This window comes from Chlorocebus sabaeus, chromosome 9 (assembly GCF_047675955.1).
Source record: "Chlorocebus sabaeus isolate Y175 chromosome 9, mChlSab1.0.hap1, whole genome shotgun sequence".
Taxonomy (NCBI): Eukaryota; Metazoa; Chordata; class Mammalia; order Primates; family Cercopithecidae; genus Chlorocebus; species Chlorocebus sabaeus.
Window position 1 is genome coordinate 73,055,536 of NC_132912.1, and position 23,858 is coordinate 73,079,393.

Sequence of the window (23,858 nt, forward strand, 5' to 3'; positions counted from 1 at the left end):
TATTGGAAATTTTAGGGAAGAAGAAAATTTTTTTCAAACATATATATTTTTTAAATTTTATTTTTAATTAATATGGATACATAATAGTTGTACTTATTTATGGGGTACATGTGATATTTTCATAAAAGCATATAATGTGTAATGGTAAAATCAGGGTAATTGGAATATCCATCATCTCAAGCATTTATCATTTCTTTGTGTTAGGAACATTCTGATTCCACTCTTTTAGTTACTTTGAAATATGTGATAAATTATTGTTAACTATGGTCTTTATATTGTGCTACCAAACACCAGATTTTTTTTCCATCTAACTTTATTTTTATATCCATTAACTATCCATTCTATATCCCCCTATTTTGACAAGTAAAAATTATATACATTTATAGTATATAACATGATGTTTTAATATATGTATACATTCTGGAATGACTAGCTCAAGCTATTTAATATATATGCATTACCTTTTATACTTATCAATATTTTGGTAGTGAGAACACTTAAATTTACCCTAGCAATTTTCATATATATAATTTATTGGTATTAACTGCAGTCACCATGATGTACAATAGATCTCTTGAGATTATTCCTCCTGTTTAATTTAAATTTTATGACCTTTGACAATACAAATTTAAACCATGTAAAATTTTTATTTTTAAAGAAAGAATCAGCATCTTTCCAGTTATCTCTGATTTGATTAATTAATTAATCACCTCAGCAAATCATTATTTTTGTGTGCTTACTTTGTGGCAGTCACCATCACTCTAGTATGTGCTAGGGATTCAAATTTCTAAAAATACCATAATGATCCTTCTCTCCTGGAATTTACAGACTAGATAAAAAGTAAATTAACAATATGTTATTATGGTAGAGGTTGGTACAAAGTGTTATGAAGGTGGGAATTGTATTAAGAGAGGGTATGTTGAATGAATACTATGTGGCTGAGTTTGGAGAGTTGACTAGAGAAAGAAGGTAGTGGGGCAGAGGACGTTTTACCTGCAGAGGAGGATGTATGCTGAAAGACTTGTAATAGTCCTGAATGGCTGAGATGAAGGGTAAACTGTGTGGGAGGAACAAGAGTTGAAGCTGGAAAGGTAGGCACAGACCTAATTTGAAAGGTCTATGTGCTAAGTTGCAAAGTTTGAACTATAGTCTGAAAGCTAAGGGGAAACCATTAAAGAATTTTAAGCAGGGTAATGATGAGGGGACTTCACAAAGTTCATAGAAAAATGGAATTAAAAGAAAAAAATAAAAAATATGAACTTTGTTTCTCATCATAAGCTCCATCAAGTTGAAGACACTTTTGTAAATAATGATACTAGCCACTTAGTTCATCCCTGAAGAACTGAATGTCCTGGAATTTAACTGTGCCAATGCAGTCTTTTTTACATTATTAACTGAAGAAATATGAATGCCCTTTAAATATTTTTTGAGATTTGGAAACAAAAAGAAGTCAGAAGGAGCCAAACCAGGACTGTAAGGTGGATACCTCATGATTTTATATTGAAACTTAAACGATTGCCTTTGTTTGATGAGAGGAATGAGCAGAATGAGCAGGAGCTTTGTGGTGGAGAAGGACTCTGGTGAAGCTTTCCCGGTGTTTTTCTGCTAAAGCTTTGGCTAGCTTTCTCAAAACACCCTCACAATAAACAGATACTATCATTCCGTGGTCTTCCAGATAATCAACAAGCAAAATTCTCTGAGCATCTTAAAAAACGATTGCCATGATCTTTGGTCTCTTGACTGGCTTGCTTTTGCATTGACAGGGCCACTTCCACCTCTTGGTAGGTATTGCTTTGATTGTGCTCAGTCTTCAGGATCATACTGGTAAATCCACGTTTGTCTTTTGTTACATTTCTCAAAAGGAATACTTAAAGAGCTTGATGAAATTAAAATTGTTAAAATATTTCAGTGAAAACTCTGGTCTTATCTGCAACTGTGTGCAACAATTTAGGCATTCATCCAGGCGAAATTTGCTCAACTTAAAATTTTCAGTCAGAGTTGTATAAGCTGAACCAGTACAGATATCTATAATGTTGGCTATTGCTTCTGGTGTTAATTGTTTGTCCTCTTCAATTAGGGCATAAACAAGATAAATTTTTTCCTTACAAATTGATGCGGATGGTCTGCTGCTGTGGGTTTTGTCTTCAACATCATCTTGACCCTTCTCAAAATGGGTTATCCATTTGTAAACTGCTGATTTCTTTGGGGGCATTGCCCATAAACTTTTTTTTTTTTTTTTTTTTTTTGATATGGTCTTGTTCTGTCACCTAGGCTGGAGTGCAGTGGTGCGATCTCGGCTCACTGCAACCACTGCCTCCTGGGCTCAAGCAGTTCTCTTGCCTTAGTCTCCCAAGTAACTGGGATTACAGGCGCATGCCACCATACCCGGCTAATTTTTGTATTTTTAATAGAGATGGGATTTCACCATGTTGGCCAGGCTGGTCTCGAACTCCTGACCTCAAGTGATCTGCCAGCGTTGGCCTTCCAAAGTGCTGGGATTACAGGCATGAGCCACTGCGCCTGGCCAAACTTTTCATAAAGCATCAATGATTTTGTCATTTTTCCAACCATGCCTCACCATAAATTTGATGTTTCTCACGGTGTCAAGCCCAGTGCTTTGCACAGTGATGCTGTTCTATAAACAATTATTGAATGACCCTTTTGTTCAGTCCTTGTTCACTACTGAAAGGTGTCATGGGCTTAATGACAATGGTCTTTTCAATTTTATGGAACTTGTAAGTTTATAAAGCAGTAACCTATAAAGCTAGATTGCAAAATCTGTTAGGGTAAGAGTTGTTTCTCTTTTGTTTTCCTCTCTTTCTTACATGTCTGGTATGTTGCTCATTGAGAAATGTTTGTTGAATGAATGTCTTTTATTTTTCCTCAACTGATTTCACAACAACTGAATGAAGTAGGCAGGCAAAGACAGTTTGTCCTGTGTTATAGATAACACAATCAAAATTGGAATAGTAATAATTTGTCCAAAGTGATGCAGTTTTAAAATGGCATAGCAAGGACTTGAACCTCAGACCTCAAGACCAGTGTGCCTTCACCTACATAGAACTGTTTCTAATTTAGATCTCAAGCCCAATTTTGCCTTATGTTCTTAACTTTTATAATCATTCCTTACAGCCAAAAAAAAAAAAAAAAAAAAAAGCACTTGAGATACGTGTGTGAGCTTTAATTTTCTGCTTCAGTTGTAAACTTCCTTTTAACGAGTGGTATTATCATCTTGTAAGTTCATTTGGAAAATATATATGAAAGTCAATGGATTAAGTTCAGAAACTTAAGTAATTTCTTTCTCTGTAATACTTTATTTTTGACTGTTCTGTGGTTGCCATATTTAAGTAAGGTAGATTAGCCATTTCTTATGCTTAAAACAATTTCTTTTTACTCTAAGTATTAATATTTATAGAGGATCAATATATTATTTCTTTGACTATTGTTTCCTTTTGCTTTAGTCTCTAGAAACTTTTGGCATTGTTTCAAACAGACAATTTAGGGACACTAAGATCACACTTGGTAATATAATGCTTTCCATCAGGCACTTCTTGGATACCCTTTTGTACACATACTGCTGCGAGTATGGGATTTCTTTTCATGCTACGGGTAGCACCCAGCACCTTGTATAAATGCATGAAATACTAAATAAGAAAAAAATGATGACTGTGGAGCTAGCTCTTGTTTTGGAGCAATGCTACTTGATGTTTTTAAATTACGGGAATTAGTAGGCTGCTGGAGCTTTAGAGTTATTTGAATCAATCGATCTGATTACGAAAGGAAGCCAGGGCGTTGGCATTGAGGGCGAGGAAAACTTTGTTTGCCAGAGCCTTGGCTGCATTTTTTTTTCCTGCTGTTTCAGCCTATTTCTTCGTGTCTTTCTCAAATTACTCCATGAATCTACATAATTTACATGAACTCATTGGATGCATAATTTGTATAGAACATTGGCTTAGATTTATTTATATATGTATTGTCAGGAAAAAGGAGAAAAAAATGTATCTGGGAAAAGGGACTGCTGAGACAAAGTAGACATTTCCCTGTTGCCTTTTCTATGCTTCTCTTTCTTGCAAAACAATTTGTCAGCTATTTTAATGTGAGATGAACAATTATAGTTTCTGCTGTTTTATTTGATGGGTTACTATTATTATTTCTGAGCAGAAATAATTTGATGAGAAAACACACTCTGGGAGTGTTGACAGTGCTTACTTTCTCAATAAGTGTTGGGCTTAGGGATATTGTTTTCCTCCACCCATTCTTATCTTGTATGTCCAAAGTTTATTTTGGGTTTAGTCTAATTCACTGAGCTTTTTAAAGTTTGAGTTTGGTTTATAATGAGTTAAAAAAAAGCACACAGGAAAAATTCAAGGTTCAACAAATTATTCTGGGGTTTTTGGCTCATTTTAAATTCCCACTCAAAACTTTGAATAAGTAAAATCCAGGAGTATTAAAAATCTCTTGAATTAATTGTGCTTCCTTTCCCCAACTTGTCTCCAACTGGGAGATCATTTATGTGGAGAAATAATCAATATAAAAAAATTATCATGTACTGAACAAATATAGAAAATCTTGGAGGTTTGTTTCAATGATTAACCATTATGGCCTTTTAAAAAAATGTTCAAGTCAAGTGAATGCTCTTTAAAATCTAGGCCTCAACCTAACTTTTATCTTCCGTACTTCAGCATCATTTGCAAAGTAAGATTATTGCTTTCACTCTTTAGCATCTTTAAGTGTAAATGTGTGCAGGTGGGGGTGGGGTGTGTTCAATAGGGAGCTAAGCCAGAGCTACACCACAGGTTTCATATGACCTCTCCTTGACAATTAATTGTTTTTGTAAGCAAAAAAACTGCTTAAATGAATGAAATTATCATGGTTTTACAGTATTTTGAACTCTTTATTATCAATAAATGGAGGATGTAATTCCTGATAACGAAAGTTCAAGCTGAACTCTCCATATTATACAAACTCCGACCTTTAGTTAAAATATTCTTATGATGTATTGTTACTGGATTTTCTCCATTACTTCTTTGGCCATGGGCATATTACTGGGAAGTGTTGGTTTTCTGTGTTTTTTATTTTGAACACTCTTTACAAGTGTGTTTGCTCTAAAGTTCCCATTTGGAGCTGTATAATGTTCACAGAGATAAATATGAAGAAGAAATATTTAAGAAGTAGAGCTAATATTTCTTAGGGAAGACAAAGTGCAGGTGCTAAAACATGCTTTAGAGTTAAATGGATTTGTCAGTGAAATAGCTTGTATTATTTAAATCATAGATAAAATTACTTAAATTTTTTAGAATCTTAAATAAGGTTTTATTTTGATTTGAACATAGTGAGAATGAACCAAGAAATGGGCAAGGCACAGAAATGATTATACAATACGATAAATATTTCATATAAAGGTCATTAAAATTATGTTGAAAGAAATTTGTTTATTGTTATAAGTGGGGAAAATGAACTGATTTTGGCTGTTTGAAGTGTTGGGTAGAATTGGTTTCCATGTCAGATTCTTAAAAGACTTCCTGTCCTTTGGGGCCTAATTCAAATTCTCTTACATCTTCTACGTGGTCTGAGTCCCTCAGTCAATATCAGTGAGTTTTCTGAGTTTTCACCAATGTTACCTTTATCTGTTTTTTTTTGCATTCTCTTTACTACCTTGCCTTGTGTTAGAGTTAATGACAGAGTAGAAAGAACATGAACGTTGTAATAGAAATCCAGTTCAATCAAACTTTCTGAAATCCAGTTTACTCAATTGTAGAATGAGAGGAGAAATAGGAACTCCTGTGGTTCTTGTGAAGATTCAATTGGAAAGCATAAAGTACCTGGGGCTGAGCAGGCACTCAGTAAGTGTCAGTGTCCATCTCATTTCCGAATTTCATGTCTAGTTTCTCCAATGGTCTAAGTTCCTTCAGGGCAGGAAATGTCTTTTATATTCATAGTTCCTTGTGCATATAGGTTCTAAATGATTATTTGTTGAATTTAATTTAATGTCCTGTCATGGAATCTTAGCACTGTTATTTCCCATTTCTTTTCCCTCTGTCACCTTGGATTGAGATAAACATGTTACTTTCATGATATTAGGGATTTAATTCAGTAGAATGCCATTTTAATATGATTTATTTCATAGAGTTTGATATAGGAAGGGTCAAATAATTTCCCTGGAAACTTAATTATATTCTATAAAATCTTATTAGCCTGTCTCATGGCATCATAGTCACAGTGGAGTTCTGGTGTGTTTAAGATGGTCAAGTCTCTATCTGGAGAAATCTGTCTAATGGCACAGAGTGAGAATATGGGAAATAAATGACATAAAGAGAGAGCAAATGCAAATGTCTTGCAAATTACATTACTTGACACTTTCAGTCACTAACCCTCCAAAGTATGTTCTAATTTACTAAAATAAACCAAGAATCCAATTTCTTGTGAGCTTCCTTTGCTTAATTAATTATTAGTAGCAGACAGCATTCTGTAGTTTGTTGCAATTTTTCACCTTTGTACTTATCTAGTACCTGATTTAAAAAGAATGGGAGCATTCTGATTCAGCAGAACTGATCAGAACTCTCTATCTGCTCATAGCTCATCTGTGTTATAGAGCAAAAATGAATAAATGTTTGCTGAACATGCCACATATGCTTTGATCATCAAAATGTTAAGTTTTCCTTCCTTCTCAAAATACAAGCTCTGAGAGATCTTCCTTGCTGAAGTTTGTTAGGTAACCTATTCTGCATAGATATTATTATAGAGGCAAGCCAGATCCCATGCCATTATAGCAAAATATCATGTAAGCAACTACATTTTCATAAATTTGTTTGTTTCTATGATTGAAATGTGAGCACTCTTTAATGCTTCCTCATTATGATTTGAAATTATACATTCACTGTGCTTTTTAAAATATTTAAAAGCAGAAGTGTATCTTAAAAGATGAACTTTCTTTTTTATTTTTTTAAACGAAGTATGCTCTTTTGTTAGAATGAAGACTAAACAGGCTTCTCATGCATGCAATAATGTTGATTATACTTAGAATATGGTTTATAACTCTTTGTGTGTCCCTAATTATTTCATTGGAAGATAATTAGCTAGCATTTGTTATCACTGTATTATGAATGGGAGAAACTGAGGCTTATTATCGACTCTTTGTGTTAGCAAGTTGAGAATTTGAGAAAAATCTGCTGCTATCCTAATGATCTGCTTTTGTTTTCAATTTCAGTTTCAAAGGACATTTGAGTCTCTCAAAAATGTTGCCAACAAATCCGACCTCCAGAAAACCTACCAGAAGCTTGGGAAGGAGCTGGAAAATTTGGATTATTTAGCCTTCAAACGTCAGCAGGTAGGGGTCAGAGCTCTCCTTGGTGGAGGAGATGAACACTTTAGGCTTCCTGCCATCCTGCCTGTCACAGGTGCAGGTGGGTCTGAGGAAACTTATCTTCTAATGGTTAGAGCAGAAACAGGTTGTGTTGTGCTGATCTGCTGTGTTCATATGGCTTCCCACAGTGTTCAATGTGGTCCTTGCTTTTAGATGTGTACTTTAGGGGTTTCCACATGTGTCCTTATACCTCGCTTAAAAAAAAATTCCTGCTGGTTTGTGAAAATCCAACTACCCTTTGACTAGGGACGCTTCAGCGGCATAAGGGAAATCTCTATAATGGCTTGGCCAGTTGGCTTTTATATTTGACCTGGGGAGAAAAATCACCTTAAGACCAGGATAAGGTTGTGGGTGTACATGCAATATTAAGGAAAATAGTCATAAATATGCCAAAATATGAATCGATCTTTAGTTTTGTTTGATCTTTGAAGATGAGTAATTTGCTAAGTGTGGAAGATAGAAGGGAAATTTACTTTTCAAATGCACGGTTTTTATTGCCTCCTTTTGTAGGCCCCAAGATAAATAGAGAGCTGAAATAAACTTTTATAGGCTTTGTTTTAGAATTTGTACTTTATAACCGAATATTCATCATGATTAAATGCTGTGTGTTTTGGAGACACTACCACAGTAGCTCGCTACTCTTCCTAGACTGGATCTGCTCCAGTTTCTTCACAGCCACTAGGTGTCAGCATTGTCAAGCTTTTACTTCCACCAAAGGTTTATTCTGATCAGAATTGGCAGTTAGACGTTTAAATGAGGTTGCATGAAATTCGGGAATCTGCTCCATGATGGATAGCGTCTAGAAAAATGACTAAATGTCTGACTTGCATGGCCAGGCATCGAGTCGATCACTTGAGAGACTTTCCTCTTAGCGTAGCAAAGGGCGTGGCATTCTTGCCATTGCCTAATTCACAAGCTTTGGATCCTTTTGGATGAAGGTTTTCAACGCGGAACTTTCTATACTTAGTTAAATCTCATGAAGTCAACATGATATGGTCTAGAATTATTGGGCCAGAAAGAGAATTGTGTTCTAGGTATTGCTCTATCACAGATGTTACATGGACATTTAACCTTTCTATGGTCCTATTTTCCTAGGGGTTATATTTATTTTATAGAATGTTCCAGGACAAATACATTACTTTTGCACATACATTAATTTACATGAAAAAGGATACAATGTCCATTTAAATTTTGTTTTTTTAAAAAATTAATGAGGGTCTAGGTATTAGCACTTGATGGTTACTGAGTGCTACTACAACAAACCCCCAGAGGATGCTGCTTAGCATTCACACCAGAGTCACTCCTCTGGCCTATGCAAGTTTTAGTACAGTTTTGTTTCCAAAACCTTCCACGGAGGGGTCTTTGAGCTGGCAGGCAGTAGTCACTGTACTCTTCTGTTATCCTTTCTCATTAACACATTTTCAGTGATTGGATTCTTTTACTAGCTAATTGTGAATTTGGAAGAAGGTAAATACCTCAAGGGCAGAAGGGTAGAACTCTGGGAGAATAGCATTGAGGATAGGTGGGTAAATTATATGTGCATAAAGAAAAGATGAGCATATGGAGTGTGTGTATATATATATGCATATATAAATCATCTATAGTATTTATTAAATGAAACGCATATGCCACGTGGTATGATTTAAACATTTATGAATGAAATCTTTAAATGCTTATAACAATACAGTGAGCTGGCTTTTATTAGCACCATTTTACAGATGAGAAAACTGTTAAGGAAGTTAAGTAACATGCCTAAGGTCATGGAGCTAATAAGGCATGAAACTGGGCTTCAAATCTAAATCAAGTCTGACTTCAAACCTGGAGTGTTATGTCTTCTTGATGGGCAGGGTCAAAGGGTCAGAACATCAGCTCTTCTCTAGCTTGGTGGGATTTGTCTTTTATCTCTCATTCTATTCCTTTGAAGCTCCAAAACCTGATTAAGCACACACCAGAAAGTGTTTTTCTTCTAATAGAAAAGATTCAAGTCTCTGTAAAATTGCCAATTTAGCAAGAAAGTTTCCTCTTTATAAGACAGTATTCTTTGTATTAGAGAATTAGTCATGGTTTGTTCCCGGGTCCAACCGTATTTATCATTCCGCATTGGGACAGAACATAAGCTCCATAAGGACAGGGCCTCGTCTGTCACCTTTAATGCTGTATCCTCTCCAGTGCTCACAACAGTATCTGACTCATGGCAAATCCTCAGTAAATATTATTGGTGGTGGTGTTGCTATGAACAAAGAACCATGCCAAAAGATTTGACCTCAGATTATAGGCAATTAAAATCAATGTGTTTTGCTACACTTTTAAAATTCAAAAGAGCATAAGCCTTTCGCTTCCTGGATACCACGGGCTGAGAGATTGTCCCTTGCCCCTATGTATTATTGAGGTTTTCTCCTAACATATTTTATTCTTCTATCCATTTTTTAAAAGAAACAGAAAATGCCAGTGTTAACTCTGAATTACGGATGTCCAGTGAATTGACTATAATTATTTTATTGGAGTCATCCATTAGGTTTTATTTTCTGTCCCCTTCTATGATATTTTTAACATTTTTGAGAGATTTTTGAGAGATTTATGTCTCGGCACAAGATAGACTACTGGAGTACTTTGCTCCATTCTCTCACCTCTGTTTTTCTGAGGTTACTGTGCTTTCTTTCCTAGGTATGAACTTAGCATTTATTTATTTAAAAGAGGAGTGCCGGTGCATCAGCTATTCCTTGGGTACAAGCATCTCTACATTTTCCTACTTTCAGAAAGACTAACGTTGAAATAGCTTTGATTGGAAAAGGTGAGAGAGGAGGTTGTGATACGTGAGGTGGTGGGTTTACCGGGAGGAGTCAGCCTGAAGTAAACAGATGACAAAGTAGGATTAACTGGAGAATCTAGACACTCTTTTGGTTCTTACTATCAAAAGGCAGGTACAGTCTTGGAGTTTATCTGCTTGAACTGCTTGGTTTTCATCCTTCTAGTTGGTGTGACATAGGAATGGTAATAGCAAGTTCCAGTTATTACATTGATCCCAGATTTATGTATTAATTTGAGTGCTTATAAATCAAGAGCTTTCCTTAGAGCTTTCATTTTGTGGAGTAAAACAAAATAAGGTTTGATAATGTGGACTCTAATATAATTCATTCCTCTCTTTATCTACCCTTAAAACTTATAATAACATTATAAAACACATCCATTTCCAGAGGCTTCTGAAGTCTTTTGATATAAAATAAAGTTGACATTATTGAGTTGAACATTATATAGACTAAAGCACATTTATACATTGATACAAAAATAAGTAAAATTAAATTATTGCACTTCAGACCTACATGCATGTTGAAACACATCACATATCTGATTATTGTCTCTCTGATCACGGCATGCTATTCTTGCCTTCTGACCTGTCCACGAGGTTTATATAACTTGGTATTTAGAATATACAGCCCCTTTCATTTTACGTACTTAAATCATTCTTTAAAGTCAAACTGAAGTCTAGCCTCCCTCGTATCACCTCCTCCTGTGACCTCTAGTCAAAATGTTAACTCTTCACTCTTTGCCATTCTTAGCTTTTATCTGTATCATACATTTTAGCATCCGATTGATGATATACTCATTGAGAATCTATGTAGTACAGTGATTAGAGTGTGAGCTTTGTAGTTACCCAAACCTGGTTAGACTGTTTGTACTGGGCACCTGAGTTTCTTTTTAAAAAGCATCAGAAAAATAACCCCTAACTTAAACAGCTTGCTTTGAGGAAACAATATATCAAGTATAAAGTAAGTCCTATAAAATATGTATAAAGGACTTAACATTGCACCTGACATGTGTTTAGTATAACTGGTAGCTATTATAATGTTTTGTCCATTTTCTTAAATAGGTTGTAAGTTCCATAAGGGATATGGATATGTTCTTTATTTTGTATACTTCTGTGCTGTACATAGGGTCCAGCACTGTTCTGAACATATGGAATAGAATGTTTTTGGACATACATAGTCTAGCAGTTGGTGATCTATGTAACAAAAAGAACATGTTGACACCTCTTGAGAAGGGAGCTGCAACATTTGGTTCTAATATGTTTCTAAGGTGGTGTCTCTTGATGGGCAGTTAATGTACTGAGGACTTGTACTATGACAATCTGCTGGGGGAAGTGGGTCCAGTGTTCTGGCTAACATCCAATTCAGGTTAATAATTATATTCTATCTACCCAAACTTCCCTTATGCTTCCAGGTATTGTTCAGCACATGATACTTTGTTAGTGATGATGTTCAGGAGTGAACAATTGCTTTTTTTTCTTTTACTAATTTGGGTGTGTGACCCCTTTTAGATAATTTCAAAGCCAGAAGGGTACATAATACCTTGTAGGATAAAAATTGAATTAAAAAAATCTTTTATATAAAAGAAAAAAATTAGAAATAAGTTAGATAAAATTTATTTGATAAAAATGACTGAGGGTTAACATTCTTCTATTGAAAAATAAAATTCTACTTGTTATCTCTTATCTTTTTAGTGATAGCCATCCTAACAGGTGTGCAAGACAAGAGATAACAGGGGTTGGTGATGATGTGGAGAAAAGGAAACCTTTGCACATTGTTGGGAATGTAAATTGGTATAGTCATTTCAGAAAAAGTATAGAGGTTGCTAAAAAATATAAAATAGAGCTATCATAAGACCTGTCAATCTTACTTTTGGGTATATGTCCAAAGAAAATGGAATCAGTATCTTGAAGAGATAGCTGCACCCCCACATTCATTGCAGCATTATTCACAACAGCCAAGATATGGAAACAACCTAAGTGTCTATTGACAGATGAATAACGAAAATGTGGTATACATATATGCTATGAAATATTATTTAGCCTTAAAAAGGAAGGAAATCCTGCCTTTGCAATAGTGTGGTTGAACCTGGAAGACATTTTGCTAGGCAAAATAATCCAGACACAGAAATACACATACTGTATGGTCTTACTTATATGTGGAATCTAAAAATGTCAAACTCAGAGAGGCAGAGAGTAGAGGGGTGGTTTCCAGGCATTGGTGGGTGGAGGAAATCACTAGATATTGATCAAAGGGTACACATTTTCACTTATAAGATGAACAAGTTCTCAGGACCTAATAAACAGCATGAGTGATGATAGATGTGTTAATTTGATTGTGGTAATCATTATGCAATGTGTATATATCTCTCAAATCATCTTGTTGCACACTTTGAATATATTCAATCTTTGTCGATCAAATATTTCAAAACAAAAAAATAAAATTCTAGATAGAGAATGACTGACCACATAGAAAATACTCTTAGGCTTACCCTGGGAACTCGAGAACTCTGAGGATACAAGACAACAATGTAGGGATCCTATGGAAGAAATGCTTAGAAAATGAAACTAAATGGTGCTAGGCTTGCAGCTATAGCATATAGAGAAGAAAAAGTTGATGAATTCCAATAGTGTCCTTCAACCATGTAAGGGCTTATAGCAAGAAAAATGTAATGAATCAACTAGAATAATATTGCACTGGGAATTGCTTATCTGTAAGGACCTTATAAGGTAGGGACTAACTTTCCACTGGGGCTAACATTAAAACGGAGTTGTAAATATATTTTCTTTAAGACCTTTAAAAATAAAGACCAACCTGACCAACATGGAGAAACCTCGTCTCTATTAAAAATACAAAAAATTAGCTGGGCATGTTGGCGGGTGACTTGTAATCGCAGCTACTCGGGAGGCTGAGGCAGGAGAATCGCTTGAACCCAGGCAGAGGTTGCAGTGAGCCGAGATCACACCATTGCACTCAAGCCTGGGTGACAAGAGCAAAACTCCATCTTGAAAAATAAATAAATCAATAAAATAAAAAAGAACATATGTATCTGGAATTGTTTAGATGCAGTCTAAGGAAGGGTGTAAGTGGGAGCTGGACTCAGTGAGTACTAAGGGGAGGTGCTAAGTTTCTAGAGCAATAGTTTTATAGCCATGAATTAACTTCAGTGGCCTTTGTAAGATGAAGCATGTTAATTGCTCAATTGGGGGGAGATTCTTTTTTTCCTTCTTCTGTAATTAATCTAACTGTCTTGAAAGAATTCTGATTGAATTATTTCTTTTAAGGGTAAGTGAACCAAGGACTGCTATATTAAAATATTCATGTATATTTTAGGTGGTATTCTATATCTTATTTGCCAGATCAAATAAAATGATTATTTATGCCATTTATAAACCTGTTTCTGAAGATTTCAAAGCATTTCAGACATCATTTAAAAATTTATTGCACAGGTATAAAAAATGTTGAATTATTAAACACTGTGCTAAGTTCAAACCAACCCAAACATATTTTATTCTAGCCACTACATATACAATTTCATTTTTATTCAATTGTACACAGTTGTTTGTCCCAAAGGAAAAAAGAATGTGATGTTACATTTATTCTTTAGTTTTCTGATACAGAGAAAAGAAGGTTGGATGCATCATGCAAGGTCATCCTGAGTCAGTAACAAATTTAGAATTAATATTCACATTTCCTAATTTCTAGCTTACTGCAATAACCATTTGACCATTTTCACTGCTTCATAAACTACAGATCTTTATAGGGTGATTTGTTTTTCTATAGTTACAGTCTGAAGAAAAAAAATCATATGGATTTTTTAATGTAAGAAACTTGCCTTTATTTTAAAATGAATGATTAAAATGATGTATATTATACATTTGTCCTCCTTCCAAAATTTGATTTCCACACTGGATAGTTAATGGTCATGACAACTAAGTGTCTTCTATTAAATTAGCAAAGTAAAAACATGATAGAGACATCTTTTAATTCCTAAGGTTTGCTATTCTGTTTCCATCTGTTGTCTCTGGGGCTCAGTTTATTGGTGGCACTTAGGTAGAAAGCTGTTGAGTCAAGCGTTAGCTGATTTTCATGCACCAGAGAAGATTTATTAAGTTTTACATGGTTGTTTGCTATACAATAGTTTGCCTTGTGGGCAGCTTATAGCTACTTTATAGTGGAGAATGTTTATTGAAATAGTTAATTCTTTGTTATGGGTTATTTCAAAATTTACAATGCTGATAGGAATTCCAGAGATGGCAAAACAACAACAACAAAAAAAACAAAAAAAACCTTCAGTGTTTGCATCAATATGGTGCTTATTTTTACATGTCTTTTATTGACATACCTAAGGTTGTCAATGAAAGTTGGTATTGAGGAGAAATAATAGACAAGTTACCTCTGAAAATGTCTTCTCTAGTCTGTTTTGCACTTTGAAAGTGATCTGTGCATGAAAAGAAGGTAATCTTTCAGTACTAAGATTATGACCTTTGGTGGTTTAAGATGCAAGCTACAGAGGGTATGCTATAGTAAAGAGCCTTTTGAATTCATCTAACCTAACTGTTTTATTTTATTTTATTTTTATTTTTGAGACAGTCTTGCTTTGTCACCCAGGCTGGAGTGCAGTGGCACAATCTCAGCTCACTGCAACATCTGCCTCCTGGCTTCAATTGATTCTCTTGCCTCAGCCTCCCAGGTAGCTGGAATTACAGGCGTCCACCACCATGCCTGGTTGATTTTTTTGTATTTTTAGTAGAGACAGGGTTTTGCCATGTTGCCCAAGCTGGTCTCGAACTCGATTCACCCATCTCAGCCTCCCAAAGTGCTAGGAATACAGGGGTGAACTACTGTGCCCGGCCCCACATATTTTATTTTAAAGATGAGAAAAATGAGGTGCAAAGAGATTAAATATCTTGTACAAGGCCGCATACTTTGCTAATGACAGAGTTCGGACAATAATAGGAAATGATGTGTTCTCATAACCTTTGGTTCTTTGGTGAGCCCTCTGTTGATTCTTGGTATCTGGTTTGTATCCTGAAACCAAGAGAAGACCTATGGTATGAAAAGCATTCTTTTCCTGTTCGAAAGCTGCATGATCCTGAGATTGGACTGGTTGCAGAAATCTCTTCTAATGTTAAAACAAAGCCAGGGCATTCAGTTTATTTCATTGGGGTTAATGGATTGGGAGGCCTTGCTTATATATGGCTATAATGAGAGACTCTGATGGCAGTCTTTGTGGAAGTGAGCCCCATTCTCTCCAGGAAAAACATACTTCTGCTATATCCTGTGTCTTGAGGTGCATTTTCTTTACTGGACCCTTGCCAGGTGTTTGAGTAGTGACACTCTCTCCTCTTTCCAGGGACATATGGAATAGAGGAGTCCCTCAGAGTCCCCTTAATAAAAGATGTGGGTGGAGTCTTCTCTAAAACGCAAGCCTCCAGCCACTCTACATTTCCACTTTCCTACTCAAGAAGAAAGGAGTGAACTTCTTTGAGTGTTCACAGAAATGTACAACAAAGGACTGAAATGGGGATGCAGCACAATTGACTTTTCAGTGAAGTCCACTTCTTTCTGATTATGCTTGCCCTCCAGGTGGGAGTTCTGCTCTTTCAGATTGAGCCCTAGGAATCTGAAGTAGAATAGAATTTTCTACCAGGATGAAAGGAGTACCAGAAAGGGTATGGACTTTCTTGAGTCTGCAGGAACCTTGTTGCATCCGGACTACGGAATAATCCAGGAAATTCATATTAAACTGCAGGAACAACAAAGATACTTTTAACATTTATCTATACATATGAATATACTGTATTAGGCATTGAGGTGCCAGTAAATGAAAATAATTCAGTGGTGCCTTTTTTTTAAAAAAAAAGAATAAAATGCAATAGTATTACAACGCTGTAGACAAAGGAAGGACTTATAAGCATCATATGGTTCAACCACTTTATCATGGATACACAAATAATACAGAAAGTGCATAATTTTGTAGTTTTCTACTGTAATGGAATTTTTGATTTATTGACAATTTCTAGAATCCCGTGCCCTCTAAACCTTTAAAGTATATCCTAGGCACTTAGGTTGTTTCTATATCTTGACTATCATGAATAATGCTGCAATGAACATGAAAGTGCAGATATCTCTTAAAATACTGATTTCATTTCCTTTGGATATATACTCAGAAGTGGGCTTGCTGGATCATATAGTAGTTCTGTTTTTTAAATATATTTTAGGAACCTTCATACTACTGTGCATAGTGGCTATACCAATTTACATTCCCACCAAGGTTCCCATTTCTGTACAAGTGTTCCCGTTTCTGATCACACTCACCAACACTTGTTATCTTTTGTTTTTTGGTAATAGCCATCCAAACAACTGTGAGGTGGTATCTTATTTTGTTTTGATTTGCATTACTTTGATGATTAGTGATGTTGAGCACCTTTTTATATATCTATTGGCCATTTGTATGTCTTCCTTAGAAAAATGTCTACTTAGAGATGTAATAAAAAATGATAAAGGGGATATCACCACCAATCCCACAGAAATAAAAAGTACCATCAGAGAATACTATAAACACGTCTAGGCAAATAAACTAGAAAATCTAGAAGAAATGGATAAATTGCTGGACACTGACACCCTCCCAAGACGAAACCAGAAAGAAGTTAAATCTCTGATTAGACCAAAATAAGGCTCTGAAATTGAGGCAATAATTAATAGCATACCAACCAAAAACAGTCCAGGACCAGACAGATTCACAGTACTCAGAGAGGCTGGTACCATTCCTTCTGAAACTATTCCAATCAATAGAAAAAGAGGGAATCCTCCCTAACTCATTTTATATGGCCAGCATCATCCTGATACCAAAGCCTGGAAGAGACACAACAAAAAAAGAGAATTTTAGGCCAATATCCCTGATGAACATCGATGTGAAAATCCTCAATAAAATACTAGTAAGCCGAATCTAGCAGCACATCAAAAAGCTTATTCACCAGGATCAAGTTGTCTTCATCCCTGGGATGCAAGGCTGGTTCAACATATGCAAATCAATAAACATAATTCAGCATATAAACAGAACCAATGATGAAAACCACATGATTATCTCAATAGATGCAGAAAAGACCTTTGACAAAATTCAAAAGTCCTTCACGCTAGAAACTCTCAATAATCTAGGTATTGATGGAACATATCTCAAAATAGTAAGAGCTATTTATGACAAGCCCACAGCTGATATCATCCTGAATGGGAAAAAAACTGGAAGAATTCATTCCCTTTGAAAACCGGCACAAGACAATATTGCCCTCTCTCATCACTCCTATTCAACATAGTGTTGGAAGTTCTGGCCAAGGCAATCAGGCAAGAGAAAGAAACAAAGCATATTCAATTAGGAAAAGAGGAAGTCAAATTCTCCATGTTTACAGATGACATGATTGTATATTTAGAAAACCCCATCATCTCATCCCCAAATCTCCTAAACTGATAAGCAACTTCCGCAAAGTCTCAGGATACAAAATCAATGTGCAAAAATCACAAGCATTCCTATACACCAATAACAGACAAACAGAGAGCCAAGTCATGAGTGAACTTCCATTCACAATTACTACAAACAGAATAAAATACCTAGGAATCGAACTTATAAGGGATGTGAAGGACCTCTTCAAGGAGAGCTACAAACCACTGCTCAAAGAAATAAAAGAGGACACAAACAAATGCTCATGGATAGGAAGAATCAATATGTGAAAATGTCCATACTGCCTAAGGTAATTTATAGATTCAATGCCATCCCCATCAAGCTACCAATGACTGTCTTCACAGAACTGGAAAAAAACTACTTTAAAGTTCATATGGAACTGAAAAAGAGCCCGCATTGCCAAGACAATCCTAAGCCAAAAGAACAAAGGTGGAGGCATCATGCTACCTGACTTTTTGCCTTTGTTACTGGTACTTATGGTGTCATATTAAAATATATTGTGACAACCAATATCATACAGCATTTCCTCTTTGTTTTCTTATAGTAGTTTTATGGTTTTAGGTCTTATGTTTCCAGCTTTAACTCATTTTGAGTTAATTTTTGTTTATGTTGTAGGATAAAAATAAATTTATTTTTTGGCATGTGGATATTCAGTTTTCCCAACCCCACTTACTGAAGAAACTCTCTTTTCCACATTGTGTATTCTTGGCATCTTTGTCAAAAATTAGTTGACTGTATATGTATGTGTCTATTTTTGGTCTTTCTCTTGTGTTCCTTTGGTCTATGTATCTGTTTTTCTGCCAGTACCATACTGTTTTGATTACTATAGCTTTGTAATATAATTTGAAATTAAGAAGTGCGATGTCTCCTGCTTTGTTCTTCTTGCTTCAGATTACTTTAGCTATATGGAATTTTTTATAGTGTTATGTAAATTTAGGATTTTTTTCCTATTTTTGTGAAAAATGTTGTTGCTATTTTGATGAGTTTATTGAATCTGTAGATCATTTTGGGTAGTACAGCAGTTTTAACAATGTTAATTCTTCTGACTTATGATCATGGGATATCTTTCCATTTATTTGTGCCTTCTTCAATTTCTTTCATCTATGATATATAGGTTTTAGTGTATATAACTCTCACCTCCCTGGTTAAATTTATTCCTAAACATTTTATTTTATTTTTTGTAACTATTGTAAATGGAATTGTTTTCTTTTTCAGATAGTTTGTTGTTAGTTTATAGAAATGCTACTGATTTTTGCATGTTGATTTGTATCCTGCAACTTTATTGAATTCATTTATTAGTTCTAAAAGTTTTTTGGTTGAGTCTTTAGGGTTTTCCACATATAAGATCATGTCATTTCCAAACAGGGACAATTTAACTTCTACCTTTCTTTCCTGCCTTTTATTTCTTTTTCTTGTCTAATTGCTCTGTCTAGGACTTCTAGTAATATGTTGAATACAAGTGGCAAGAGTGGGCACGCTTGTCTTGTTTCTGATCTTAGAAGAAGAGCTTTCACCTTTTCACTATTGAGCATAACGTTAACTGTGGGCTTGTGAAATATGGCCTTTATTGTGTTGAAATACATTCCTTCTGCCAGGTGCAGTGGCTCATGCCTGTAATCCCAACACTTTGGGATGCTGAGGTGGGTGGATCACTTGAGGTCAGGAGTCTGAGACCAGCCTGGCCTACATGGCGAAACCCTGTCTCTAATAAAAATACAAAAATTAGCAGGTTTGGTGGTGTGGGCCTATAATCCCAGCTACTCGGGAATCTGAGGAAGGAGAATTGCTTGAACCTGGGAGGTGGAGGTTGTAATGAGCTGAGATTGTGCCACTGTACTCCAGCCTCGGTGATAGAGCAAGACTCCATCTAAAAAAAAAAAGAAAAAGGAAATACATTACTTCTATATCTAATTTGTTGAACGATTTTTATCATGAAAGTATGTTGAATTTTGTTAAATTCTTTCTCTGCATCTATTGAGTTGTTTATATGATTTTTGTTCTCCATTGTGTTAATGTGGTGTACCACTTGATCATGGCGAATGGTCTTTTGAAGTTTGTTATTATTTTGTTGAGGAGTTTTGCATGTTTGTGCATCAGGAATATTGGCCTGTAATTTTCTTTTCTTGTAGCTTCCTTGCCTGACTTTGGTGTCAGGGTAATGTTGGTCTCATAAAATGAGTTAGTAGTATTCCCTCCTCTTCAGTTTTTTGGAAGAGTTTGAGAATTGGTATTAGTTCTTCTTTAAATTTTAGTTGAATTCAGCAGTGAAGTCATCAGATCCTGGACTTTCCTTTGATGAGAGACTTTTAAATTATTGATTTAATTTTCTTTTTCTTTCTTTCTATTTTTTTTTTTTTTTTTGAGATGGAATCTCCCATTGTAGCTCAGGGTGGAGTGCAGTGGCGTGCTCTCGTTCACTGCAACCTATGCTTCCCAGGTCCTGGTTCAAGCAATTCTTCTGCCTCAGCCTCCCGAGTAGCTGGGATTACAGGCATGCACCACCATGCCCAGCTAATTTTTGTATTTAGTAGAGACAGGGTTCTACCATGTTGGCCAGGCTGATCTTGAACTCCTGACTTTGTGATCCCACCTGCTTCAGCCTCCCAAAGTGCTGGGATTACAGGCATGAGCCACCACACCCGGCCTTGATTTAATTTTCTTACTCATTATTAGTCTATTCAGATTTTCCATTTCTTCAGTTTTTTTATCTTGGTAGTTTGTATGTGTCTAGGAATTTATCCATTTCTTCTAAGTTATCCAATTTGTTGCCATATAATTGTTCCCAGTAGTCTTTTATGATTCTTTGTATTTCTGTGGTATCAGTTCTAATGTTTCCTCTTTTATTTCTGGTTTTATTTGAGTCTTCATTCTTTTCTTTTGTTAATCTAGCTAAAGAGATTGAATATGGGAACAGCTGAGACTAAGGTACAGGGAGCAGAAGAAGAGTAAAAATGTGATACTTTAGCCCTGGAGTGTCCACTGTGACTTGGCCAAACTGATCATGGGACTGTCTGGTATTGACTCAGCAGCATTTGTTCCAGAAAGGCAAGCTTAGTCACATATTTACTATGCAACTAGTAAAAATTATAATCTCAAATACATTCATATTAAATTTGTGTATCCAAGCTGTACATCTCTACCTGTGTACACAATCAGAAACGTCACAACGACTGTTACAGTGTCCTTGTCAGGCAAAAAGACTACTGCTTCAACTACAGCTTTCTTGTTAATAGTAGTGCTGGAAGCATGCCTAGGGCACTATTGGCTAAAATTCAAAGGAAATGTTGAGGATGCTTAGCTGAGACCAACAGTTCAGCTTGCAGCAGAGCTTCAAACAGGCACACACCAGTCATGCAGCCTTTTGTAGATGTTAAGCTGTTTGTTAGGGGCTGATTACCTGAGGCCTAATTACCTGAGGGTGAATTTAATATGTAATGAGTTCAGTTTGTCCTTTTATTTTTTTTAAGGCATACTTATTTTTGCTCTCTAAACTATCATGTTTGGACAGTTTCATGTTTGCTATTTAGGAAGAAGCTATTCAGCTTTTATACCCTATCTCATGCTCCAAATGTGACAGCACTAGAAACACTTATGCTGAAATACATCTAGGTAAGGGAAAATGTCACCAGAAGATGGAGTAGTGTTGCTGGTTTTTGTTCATATTTTGTTCAATGATTTAGAAGAGTATCTGTGTATACAGGTTTACTTTCATACACTCTAGTTTCAAATGACAGAAAATATAAATTAATCTAATTGATATTCTTCAGAGTCAACATTAAATTTTAGATTGGATGCCTTTAAATTTTTACAATGTAAATAGCTTTTCTTCTGTGGTCAACTGACAGTTGCATTCATTGACCAAATAAACTATATTTAGCTTAATGTTTTTAGTATCACTTATGAGATTTTAGCAAGATGCCACAATATCAACCTGTAATAAACATTGCATTTCTTTTTTAACTGTATTATTACAAACCTGATTTTAAATCTTTTTTTCTATGTTAGTATACAGCATTAATACAGGCTAAACTTCTCTATATAAATTCTGCTCATATTATTATAGCACCTGGTAGCACTATAGTTCAGTATTTATCATCTACTCCATTATAAAACTTTTGTTCCAAAAGAGCTGTATGAGCCTATTAGATATATACACAATTAAGTAGGTAATGATCTGTGGTTGCATCCACACAGCATTAACAGCTGACTTGTGGCTGATTTTCCAAGTGTGGTGCTGATTGTTGATACGGAGTACTTATGGGATGAAAATGTCTAGAATATTTTGAAGAATTCTTTTTGTGCTTTGAAGTTTAAATTACATATTTGTTTTAACTTTATTGTTTGCTTAATGAAGAAATTATAATTTTCCTCTCTCTCATTTTGATATTAGTATTTATCTCTATTGTTCTAAGCTCCCCATCCAAACATTGGGAGTTACTGAAGCCTTTCCAGGTACTTTTGGTGCAGAATGAAATGGTTCACCACATGTGTCATTACTGATAGCGATACATTTATGTCTTCATCTTAAATTTGCATTTGTAAAATTAAAGGTAATTGAATTTTGGTCATTTTCCCAACTTTAATGTTAAAGTCATTGAGGATAGTTATGACATTTTTGAAAGTTTGATAATGATCATCTGTGAACTTAGAGAAACTAAACATGGGAAATTATTCTGGTAAGTATCCAATTTCAGGCTTCGTTGTCAGTGTTTGAACCTAAGCTAAAGGCTCATTTTCTTAGGACAAAGGCATTGCTTCTCACCTTGGGTCAGAGCAGGAAGTCCTGGGAATATGATACAGCATTATGTGGAAAACAGAAGTTTTGGTAAGCAGCAGCGTACGATTTGTTAAGAAAAAAATCAGACAGGAAGTTTTAGTTTGCCTTTTGCCCACTATAATATAAACATACATCTATACCATATATTAAGATTGGGCATAGTGAAGATCAAATTCATTTAACAACTGGGGGAATTTATTTTTACCTAGGATGGAAAATATTAAATCCAAAGACAAAACGGAAGCAAATAAATTAAGTGTACCTGAACCTTATTTTAAACTTAGAGGAAGCTGTCTTTTTGGAATCTCTTTGAAATCTATCAGGAAACTTTTTCGTCTTAAAAACAGAGTAAATAACTCTGGGTTTAAGATACTTAACATGTTTGACCTTTGTTATGCTAAAATAATGGGCTAGAATGGGATCCATAAAAAAAATGATGGGATGTTTATCCAGGGAAGGAATCTTAAGTTAGATTTGGTATTAAGCAATGTATGATAAGTAAGGTACCACTTGTGAACAAGTGGTTCGTGCTCATGAGTAACTTGTATCAGTCACTCTGCATTTTTCTTCTGCTCCAAACACCTGGCCTAACGGATATAGAGAATGTCTTGGCATCTTTGTTACTCTGCATTTCTTTTTTCTCTATGTTCTTCTAATAAATGTTACTCTGTGTGTGTGTTTTCTTTTTCTTTTCTTTTTTTTTTTTGAGACAGAATCTTGCTCTGTTGCCCAGGCTGGAGTGCAGTGGTGTGATCTTGGCTCACTGCAAACTCCATCTCCCAGGTTCACGCCATTCTTCTGCCTCAGCCTCCTGGGTAGCTGGGACTACAGGCGCCCACCACCACACCCGGCTAAGTTTTTATATTTTTGGTAGAGATGGGGTTTCACTGTGTTAGCCAGGATGGTCTCAATCTCCTGACCTTGTGATCCACCCGCCTCGACCTCCCAAAGTGCTGGAATTACAGGTGGGAGCCCCTGTACCCAGCTGAATGTTACTCTGTTTTTAAGCAGTTTTGGAAAAGTTTATTTCTTACTCTGGATGTAAGAGCTGTGCACAGTGCTGCTATAAAACGTTAGTAATTTTTTAAAGTCAATAGGGGATCAATTTGAGAGAAGACTAAAGATGAGAATATCCAAGAATGTTGATGTATGTGGGATAGATTTTATCACTCTACATTTTTAAGGTCTTTTTGCATATATTCTATATATGATATGAAGTCAGTCAACACACTCTAAGATCAAGCTCTAACAGTAGGCTGAAAAACTTGGTAACGCTGAAGAACAATTTGCATTTTTGCTCTCTAAACTATCATGTTTGGACAGTTTCATGTTTGCTATTTAGGAAGAGTATTTGATTTTTATGATATTTGTCATTAAGGCTTATTTATTGTGAAAACCATTAAATAGAAGAGAGAAATCACATGCCAGAATAATAAAAAAATAGTTAGGATAGAC

At 35.4% G+C, this 23,858-nt stretch overlaps 1 protein-coding gene across 3 annotated transcripts in view; it reads left to right on the forward strand.

Moving 5' to 3' along the window:
• Positions 1-23,858, forward strand: part of CTNNA3 (catenin alpha 3) — a 1,853,344-nt gene that overhangs the window by 239,994 nt on the left and 1,589,492 nt on the right. For all 3 annotated transcript variants that reach the window (XM_007963302.3, XM_007963300.3, XM_073019108.1), the window contains one exon: positions 7,208-7,327. In XM_007963302.3, coding sequence (XP_007961493.1) covers positions 7,208-7,327 — 120 coding nt within the window. The remainder of the gene's footprint in view (positions 1-7,207; positions 7,328-23,858) is intronic.